Below are 10,596 nucleotides of genomic sequence, written 5' to 3' on the forward strand. Positions count from 1 at the left end.
AGCCCTCAGAGACGCAGAGGGAGCACGGAGTGGTGATCGTGGGTAATAGGGGACATAAAAAAAAATAATGATTAGCCTACTATGTAAATGGAAATTAAAGGACACTAAGTGCTGCAGGCGTTGTCCTTGCGTTTCACGGTTGGTTTTGATAGGAACACACCCAGCTGCTGAAAGCCTCTGCCCTCTGAACCTCATTTGTCAAAATGAGGCGGGGGGGGGGGGGGGGGGGGGGTCTGGCACAATGCATTAAATCAATTAAGTTGAATAGAAAAGTGAGTTCACAACCCAGTATCTGCCCTGTACTCTGTGTGCACATTGTAACCAGATGACATTACTTTCTGCGCTTGTCCGAAATCCAAACTTTTGAGTCCACTCCACACGGCCTGAACACAACACTGATAAATGACGGAGACGGAGTGCTGAGGTGTGCTGCTCAAAACGAGCATCATTAGTCTCACTTTAACTCAAAGGGTTCTCGGTGTAATCGAAGGGGGGGGGGGTCGGAGATGTCCAGTCCAGGCTGGGGAAGAGAAGAAGAAGAAGAAGAAGAAGAAGAAGAAGAAGAAGAAGAAGAAGAAGAAGAAGAAGAAGAGGGGAGGACGACAATCAGAAATGGATGCACAGAGCTCGTCTGAATTCTCACTGATTCAGCTCTTCTAACGCTCAGTGACAGCACAGACAGCAGAGGGAAGTTGGAGATGATTTGCATAGGATGGCACTGCCACCTAGTGAGAGGTTTTTATGCAAAAGCTCAGAGATGAGAGCAAGAAGGATGCCAGGTTTACATTTGACTTCTTACTCGTTGCTGGATGGTAATAATAGTACAAATAATAATAGTAAAAATAACTTTAAAGACAAAATTACTGAGTGCTTTCAAAAGGACAGAAAACTAACTGACATGGCAGAAATGATGGACAAAAAATGAGTCCGAAAACATTAAAAGACAGCTTTAAAAAAGACCAGCTATAGTGCAGAAATGCAAATTAATAAAACAATTGCCTTTAGTAGAGATTCAATGGAAGTCTCTGATAACGCACAACAATTTTTAAACAGTTTGAAGGCCAGCAAATCTCTTTTCAGTTTTGAGTCTAACCCAGGAACTATTAACAGCGTTACATATAAGAAAGACAATGATTTCCTAATTCGAACACCTTCAATACAGCAACATAACCACTTATTGTCTTCTGCACAAGCTTCATTTTTATACCATCTTGTTTGCTGCTTCTTAAACAAACAAGCAAACAAAAAAAGTGTTTTTGGACTTTTTTTTTCTTGCTCTCAGTATCTATGTTATCAAATGAAGAAGACTTCTGGCATCCGTCCTCTTTAAAGGGGCAGTTCTCTTACTTATTCCGAACCCAGAAACAATGGAGGTGATTGGAGTTTCATTTGAGGTGCTTAAAGTATTGCTGAAGTACATTTGAATAGCTCAACAGCAACGTCCCTTTGCAGAAACAAAGGTCTCGGTTTCTCTTGAGCACGACGGCAACAGTTTCCAGTTCGATGTTTTTGTTGCTTCATAGCGTCGAATTGTCTTTGGCCCTTTGCGTTGCAATCAATTAAAGACAACTGAGGACAAATAACATGAACGCAGCAGGTCGATCGGGAGGATTTCTTCAGCTTCTTTGAGGGAATATTGTTCACAATTTCTTTGACTTCTGCTGCTTTGAGCACCACAAAACACCAAATAAAGAATAAAACCAAAACCAGCATGGCTAACAGAACGTCAGCACCTCGACAAACTGGCCCTCAGGCTTGACCTCTGGGTGAGACAGGAAGGAGGTCTTTGTTCCCAGTAATGAAGTGGACCGGGTTCCTCTGGTGATCTCAGTCCGGACGAGAGCAGAGATCTGGATGCGGAGTCGAACTTCCTTTTATTTCTTCCGCGCCGATGGGATCGCAGCTATTATCTGATGAAATTGAACAACCTTTACGAAGCGAATAAAGCTCTTTTGAGTGCCCCGAACAGAAATCCAGCACGCCCCCCCTCTTTGTCTGCTGTTTTGAATTCATCGCCCCCTCTCGACAAGATGATAGGAATAATCTCGCCAAGTGAGATTGACAGTTCATTTCAGAAATCAATATTTACAATTTACTTCTTTCAAAGTTCATTCTGGGAAAGGGCTCCATATTATCCACCTCCCAAATAAGCTGATCATATCTCCGCCGGCCCTGGAATGAGTTTCCTACCCAAAATGTGTCGTTTTCTTCCCCTCCACCTCCCTCTCTCTCTCCCTCTCAGAAATCAATGTCTGCGTTTGTGCACTTTAATCTGGCCTCTGATGACAGTAAATCTTTATCTGTTTCTGGGCGAGCAGCAGTGAGCGGCTGACACCATTTCCCATCAGAACAAAGAGCCGGGCCTGTGTGGACTCTGGGAGATACATGGGGCTCTAATGTGGCTGGACATGTTTCAGCAGGGCCATTAATCAGAGAGGGTGACAGCCAGGCCGGCTGTGGTTGTCGTCAGAGAGAGAGAGCCGCACCATACACTCAGAAAGCTGAGGAGTCCAGGAGAGGTTGATGGAGATTAAACCTCCGGTGTTCTGGCACAACACGGGCCGAGATATTTCTATCTCCAAACCTCAACGTTTCCACAAGAAGCTTTTACTCAACTCAACTTCATCACCGCAAATGATTGAATCTTTATAATAAAGTTCAAAAAGGGTGGAGTGGTAGGGAGGCTACACAGGGGAAATGTAGTTCACAATTTGTAGTTTGGAAGCTCAAGATAGTGGAAATACACGTCAGAAGTAAGAAGTAGTGCAATAGTCGTATCAAAGCCCCTGAAAAATATCTCCGTGTGACATTCATAGACCGTATAAAACCGTACAAAATAAGGCCTAAATCCCGGCTAATCCAAAAATGGGAAAATAGGTGGATCATCGGTGGAGCTGAGGCCGGACGGGTGGCGCGGCACCCACCTGTCACTCAAAGCGACCACGCCCTTAACTCACGGTGACCGGACGTTTTGGTTTGTCCGGGACCAATACAAACTGTCCCGGTTTTCAGCCGAATTAATAATAATAATAATAGTGTACTCGTTTTGAACATTTATTACCCAACCCAGTAGAAAAAGCATAAACAATTCACCAAGCATCTAAACTCAACACTGATGTGTCTGCCCGTGTGTCAATCATTCAACGGGTCGTTGTCAACGCTGTTGCAGTGACGCTTGCGGCTCTTTCTGACAGGACCTTTTCAGTACACCAACTGTACTGTCCACCAGCTGTCGTGTCCGAGAGAAAGTTGGTCTTTTTTTGTTAAAGAGTCCCAGGGAGGTGATAACTCCTTCCTTCGTAAAGCACCCGGTAACGGAAACGCAGCGTTCGGCACATTGTAGAGTCCTACAGTTTCTGTCGCACACAGCGAAAATGCCAACGAAACATTTTCATGGCCAGAGAGCAATACACAGCAGCTGGTACTATTCGTAATAGTAATAGATATAAAACGGAAGGAGATATTGTTGGAAAACTATAGTATGATGCTCTTGTCAAAGTCCAAATTGAACCCCGAGGATGTACAGAGTCTAATGTGATAATCGAGAAGAGTCCACAAAGGGGAATATACTTTTAAGTATGAACACTGGAAATCAGCTAAATGAGTTCAAGGTTTCAACATGACACAGGAAGCTCATACACTGGTTCACCTGCCAGAGGGCTCCAGGGGTCAAAAGGAACTGCTGGGCATCAATAATTCTGCTGTTTCCTGATTCAATTCAGTTTATTTTGTTGTTGTTTTGATACAATAAGCTACTACTCCCCCCGCCCAGGTTAGCGGTGTCATAAGGTGATTCAATTCATGAATTAGTATAATATGGAATATAAACGTGCAAGCACAACAACAATGCCATAACTAAGGTCTCACAGTAGATTGTGACACTGGGGTCGTCAGGATTAAGAGATAATGCGGTTCAGTCTTTGTGTCTTTGTGCTTTATTGCTGCATATTCCCACAGACATTACAAATTCAACCAGCACCAACCAGTGGCTCAGGCCAGCTGGGTAATCGAGCCTCACGTTTCTGGTGTAAATGTGCATTCGCTGCAGTAGAAGAGGAGAGTAGTAGAGGAGCGTAAGTGTAAATCAGAATAAAAATGCCAGAAATAATCCACACAAACAATCATGAGTTACTCCGTTGCAACCCAGAACCCTCCAGTGAAGTCCTGTAATGATTCATAACTGCCTCTGTGTTAATAAAACCACCTCCAGCACTGAAAGAATGGACCACAGTAATATGTATTATTATTTTGCAGATTTATGACCCCCCCCCCCCCACGTACCAAACAAGGCCGAAGTAGCCCACAGCTCCATTCACTGTGGCTCCATGGGGAGTTGCTGGGTGGTAATCTATTGTTAAACAGCTTTTAGAGTGATGGATGAAAACGGCCGCAGCCTCTACACGATCAATTCATATCTAATTAGCCCGTATTATTTATGACACTTTGAAGAGGCGGAGTGGGAGTCTCAGGGGAGGGATAGAGACCTCAGCTGCCTCACGGGGAAATGAGAAATGGGAGAGTTTATCAGGCTGTTATTGATGAGCATAAAAGATGGAGAAATGATTTTCCCACCGGTGGGGGAAGAAATCCCGGTTGACTTAAGACGACACGGAGAAGAAATCTCCCCCAACGTCACACAAGAAGCCAAAGTAACTGGGATCCTGTTTTTGGAGAGACAGGTTGCAGCTTTTTGTTTTTTAAAGACTTGAGCCCCAGAAACCCAATCACAAAGTGTTCATTTAAACACACAGACATGTGTTTGTATGGAGAGTGGTTCAAAGATGAAACCTACAAGTATTCCCCAAACATTGTGCCAAGATAAGAAAGAAAGAAAGAAAGAAACTCAAAACTTGTCTAAGGCTGACATCTGCTGTTCAGCTCGGGTTATAACAGCCTGCGAGCAAAGTATTAAATGTCTGCATCGACAGGAGCAGCAGTGATGGAAAGAAGTACAGATACTGTTACTTTGAAATACATTTGTACAGTCGGCTCCTTGTGTAAATATATTTAAAAGTAAAAAAATGGGTTTGTTAAAATGTGCTAAATAAGCCCTTAGATCCACACCAACAACAGTAAGAAAAGCCTGTTATCATTATGTTTTATTATGGCTTGTCAAAGAATTCAGAAAGAATAAATATAAGCTCAACTGATCTATACACTATAATAACAACTATTAATACATATATATGGTTAAGCTATGTCCTACTCTGTAGTATATGTCCCTGTAGTTTGTAAAGACAGGCCTAAACATTAACCTTACGTTACAAAGTCTTTAGTCTTTGTCAGGATGCAACAAGTCCTCATAGAAGCCAGAATCTGAATGAAATGGTCAACTGAAACTTGTTAAAATCACCTTTCTTGGCTGCTGGAAGCTTTGTTTTTGTTTAAAAGATGGTCTCCTATAAACTACACGCATCTGGAGACGAAACAACCGTAGAATCCTTCACGTATTGTGCTCATGTAATATATCCATATTTGCGGTCACATCTCACCTCTGTAATCTTCTGAAGTTTCATCCGATCCGCCTGCAAAAAGGCCTGAGATCAAGTCCACATGTGAATGTGAAGACATGTCCACATCTGTCTGCATCCTCAGTCATATTGTCTGATAGAAGTTTGTCTCCAGTCTCATCAACAGCTGGGCTACACGTCTTGTTGCAGTTTGAGTCTTAACTGCAACTTAGTGTCCATCATTACTGTTTATATGTCGTTTTCTTTTCTCTTCAAGTTCATGAAATAAGCTGCTTCCGGTCTTTCCAGCAGCATCAGCGTCTCCACATTGAGAGAGGCGCATTTTACGCACGTGGCACAGCGGCGGCATCTTTATCAATGAATCACCTGACACAACAACAGGACGAGGAGGATCTAAAGCGTCCTTCAGAAAGAAAATAAAACAACTTAGTTTTACCTGCTTAATAAAATGTTCTTCTGTCGAGATCATTGCTTTAATGCTTTAATGTCTTGAAGGTATTTGCATCAGAGACCTCATATTCACCATGTCCACACTGAACACACCCTCTCATAACCTTTACGTTAAATATCACGTTATGTCAACAGTAACAATGAAGATCGTCACGTTTGTTTGTCCAGGAGTCCTGGCTGGTTCATGGGTGTGAGGGGAAATAATGAAGCTGTGTACAGGAATGTAATCCCTGCTCCCATTCAGGTTCTATCTGCATCTCAAATACTCGCTGGTGCTGTAAAAACACGTGTTCAGTCAGTCTGCACACGAACTGACTGAACAAAGGAATAAAGGAGCATGTCAGAGGTACATTCTTCTTCTTCTTTTCAATTGTTTAAAGTGGTAGATGATGCAGGTTTTTACATCATGTATCTGTCAGGGTAACTTGTAGCTGAGAGGGTTATTTAAAGCCATGCACCTCAAAATGATGAAAAATAATGGTCCATTTCAAGGTGGGATTCCCCTGTATATCTACTGTGAATGCGTTATAGTTTTACTTGCATTCATGCATTTATCTTTGTGTTGATATCAAGAAATATGTTCAACATTAACAGAACGGAATTTCTAACTTTTCAATCACAATGAATTCACTTAGTAAACATGAGGAGGCCTTATGAATGTCTCAGCGGCCTTATTTACTCATTTCTCCCGTCGTGGTGACTGTACTCACTGCTGGAGGACCGTAAGCTGAGCGAGCACAAGGTGAATCTGCATCTCATATTGTAGTGAGGTTATTGGCTGCATGTACTAACTCTCCATTTTCATTTTTTTAAAGACACGAAATTTGAAAATATAGTTTTGTAACAGGAATCATCTCAATCATATTTCTAAGTATGTTGTCAAACATTTGTTGTTTTAATATCTTTATTCAGACGTATTGAAAAAAACAAAACACATTTGAATACCTGACACAGAAAAACAAGAACACAACAAATGACAAAAGACATGTTTGTGTCGTGTACCTGCTGCTTGTATCAGTAGTTTACTGACAGATCCTCTCCAGTATTCACAAGTCATTTAGAGCGTTTGCCTTCTTTATATAACAGCAGGATGTCTTATGCAACACACAGGATATCAAAATGAGACGCATATGTTTTCTATGAAACGTATTACTATCAATGTCATGAAAGAGTCACCTCACCAGACATTATGTTTCTTTACAATCAACCTTATTTTCAGACATTAAATTAATAAATGGCTGCGGGGGGTTGGAGAGGAACGTGCAGCACAATCTGTTTACAAAAGTCATCTTAATCAAATGCTGCCTTTTTGCAGATCAGAGAGCCAGGTACGCCAGCGCTGCTGAAACTCATTACAAACTACAGAACCCCTGATTACAGCTGTGCTCCATGCAGGTATGAGAGGGGCCTTTTCTTTCTAACAACATGAGTAAAGAATCGATTTGTTTGCGATATTATTTATTCATCTCTTTGTGTTCATCTCTTCACATGCACATTGTTTACTTTTAAGCATTCCTTTGCTTCTATAATAACAAGACAAAATCAATCACAGTGACGTTAACTTTATAGTACAGACACTGACGCAGAGGTTCCCAGTAATTGGAAAATCAAAAGCAAACAGGTGTGATGTGTGACCGTGGGGTTATATTAAAGAGAAATAGGAGGAAATGAGCGACTTGTTCGAATCCCTTTCCCTGCGGACATGGACTCTAGTAGGAGGGAATCTGCTGAAAACTACGAATGAGAATGTGATGAGCTCGACCTCCTTTCTTTGCCCGTCACCCTTTTTGTCTTTGGAGACATAATGGTTCTTTAAACGCTGCATTATTATTTACATGTACCCTCGTGATCTCTGGTATGGCGCCAACCTACAGTGTGTACCCAGCCTACACCACAAACAATCAGAGTCTGAGCTCACCATGCTCCCATATGGGAAGAGAATGGTGCATTTTGTGTTCGTCATGGCTGTGATGAATTGGCTCAACGGGTAAAATGATTGAATGCATAGGTTTGAGATTGAACAGGTGATTCTTTTGTAAATCTGTCTGTGCTTTGTTTTCCAAAAATGGCTTGTGCTGCGTACTTTCCATGCTTAACCCATGATCCACCTCTGACCCCAAACATATGGTCGATGCTTTGTTGTAGAAAAGCAATGACATTGAACGCTATACATTTGAAAAAGTATGTTTTTGTCTGCCGATCTGAGTCACACTGATGTTGGTGGACGGCATCCTTCTGCGCAGCCCCCCGCTGTCTCTCACGGGACAAGTGCTCGCCACCCGGCACCAGAATACCTGCTTGTAGGAGTTCCGGAAGTTCTCAGACAGGAAAGCGTAGATGATGGGGTTGACGGAGGAGTTGCTGTAGGCCAAGCAGTGAGCCACCATCCTGAAGACGAAGGAGGCCTGGTTCAGGGGGAAGGAGCCGAACTCCACCCACAGGTGGACGACGTGGTGAGGCAACCAGGACAGACAGAAGACCACGACCACCACCAGGACCGTCTGGGCAGTCTGCGGAGGTAAGGATTGGTTGTTGTCATGTTATCGCATGTTACTGTAACAGGACAGTCTGTGGAGGCGGAGCAACACCAGATCACCGCGTCAGCATTTAATCCTAGTCGACATTTTGAGTGAAATTGTCATAATTAGCACATGAATTCTTAAGTTTTTATGAGGTCACAGTGACCTTTGACCTTCCTCCAACAAATTCAAATCACTTCATCCGTGAGTCTATGTGAACAGTTTTTATTTTTTTGATTTGTGAGTCCCTGAAATGTCAAAAGGTAGTAAAAACTGCCCATCGCAGTTTCTCAGAATCAAAGGTTACAACTGTCCAAAACCTGAAGATATTTCATTTACTCTCATAATATGAGACAATAAAGAAGCAAATCCTCATATTTGAGAAGCTCTAGACAGCAAATTCCAGGCATTATTTAAATTAAACTATCGAAACAAAACAATTAAAATAGTTTGAGACTAATTTCGGTTCTATATTCTAAGCCTATTATGTGTGGCTATTGCCCCCCTGTGAGCATTGTGCTCACTTTCCTTCCGAGCATCCCTTGAGAGACACAGACCTGGTCCATCACTAAACCATCAGCCATCAGGGAAACATGCCCACATTCCCTGTACCCACGTTTCCAGTCACAACATTCTAATATAACACGATGAACACATAAATCAGCTCCCACCAACCTTCTTTTTAGACTTCTCTGATTTTTTGGAGACATTCTTCAGCTTTTTATGCAAATAGTTTAAAACCTGCAACAACAAAAGTATCATTAAAGATAAACGTTTTATCTTTCATTCATTTAAAAATATTTACTGTAAATCATCAATCAACGCAGCACCAGAGTTGAGTACAGATCACGTTTCATTTCTCAATTACAAACCACTGCAGCTGAAAGTCAATATTTTTACATTAAAAAAATGAATTGTATGGAGATTGAAGCCACAATGTTTGCATCGTGTTTAACTTTGCAGTCATGCTTGCTCTAAACTGTGCAATCTCTCTGTAATTGTACGCGCACACGGACCCGTGCGCACCCACCTTTGCATAGCAGACCGATATCAAAGTGAGAGGCAGGACGTATCCGAAAACAAAGGTGCACATCACGTAGACTTTCCTCTGGTGGTCCGGCCAGACCTCCCAGCAGAAGGTGTTGTTGTCCTCCCTCTCCACGATGCTCTGGTAGTGCGCAACGGGCGCAGCCATGGCCAGGGACAGGATCCAGATGAGCACCACCCCGAGAACGGCGTGCCTCCCGACCCGGATCGACGAGGACTTCCTGGCGTGGACGATGGCCACGTAGCGGTCCACGGACATCGCCGACAGCGTGAAAATGCTGACCAGCATGGACACGGTGAAGAAGTAGTGGATGAACTTGCAGATGAACGCTCCCAGCACCCACGTGGGCAGCATGTAGATGGTGGACTGGAAGGGGACGCAGAAGAGGAGGTAGGACAGGTCCGCCACGCTCAGGTTGAGGATGAAGATGTTGGTGGTGCTCCTCGGCTGTCCCGGTTTGCTGCGCGCCAGCACCGTGATCACCATGGTGTTCCCGAGCACGCCGAGGATGAAAATAAGTGCAAATATCAGAAGAGAAATAAAGTTATCCACACCCATCTCCAAAACGGGTTTAGCTGGCAGCCGCAGAGTGTTGGTGTTGAAAGGCTGACTTTGGTTCTCCACCTGCAGCTCCATCTTTTTTCTTCTTCACTCTTTTTTCCCCGCTAGTGAAGAGAAGTTACATGTTGATGCGCTGAAGCTCAGGTTTGGAATTTCTCCTGAACAAAGGCTGGATGGAAACTCATGCGCGTGCAGGCTACCTCCCCTGCCTTCCTTAGCAACGTCACCATGCCGCGCGCAACACATCGCGCCAATACCTTTCCACTGTTCCCAGTGAGATGGGAACAAACAGAAACTCTCGTACACGCTGTTTTAAACCATCATCAAGCACTCAGTGTTACTTTATCCAAACAAGTGCATCAACACATGTTGACGGCTGATATTCAGGAATGTGTTACCAACCGTAACGTTCACATTCAGATATTATTGCTATTATTTTATTCATTTTAGAGTATATGAAAAGTGACAATGTCTTCTGCAATATTAGCAAAACAGATTAATTCATTGTATTCCACATTACATGACAGTTATCACATGCACATTATTT

General features: G+C 43.0%; 1 protein-coding gene across 1 annotated transcript; it reads right to left on the reverse strand.

Annotated features, from left to right (window-relative positions):
* Nucleotides 1-8,086: 8,086 nt before the first annotated feature.
* Nucleotides 8,087-10,124, reverse strand: galr1a (galanin receptor 1a; the record flags this gene model as incomplete). The annotated part of the gene is made up of 3 exons (XM_079287747.1): nt 8,087-8,431; nt 9,116-9,181; nt 9,471-10,124. 3 exons carry the CDS (start codon nt 10,122-10,124, stop codon nt 8,087-8,089), a joined length of 1,065 nt encoding a protein of 354 aa, XP_079143873.1.
* Nucleotides 10,125-10,596: the final 472 nt, after the last annotated feature.

Source organism: Melanostigma gelatinosum (assembly GCF_949748355.1).
Source record: "Melanostigma gelatinosum genome assembly, chromosome: 17".
NCBI classification, from domain to species: Eukaryota; Metazoa; Chordata; class Actinopteri; order Perciformes; family Zoarcidae; genus Melanostigma; species Melanostigma gelatinosum.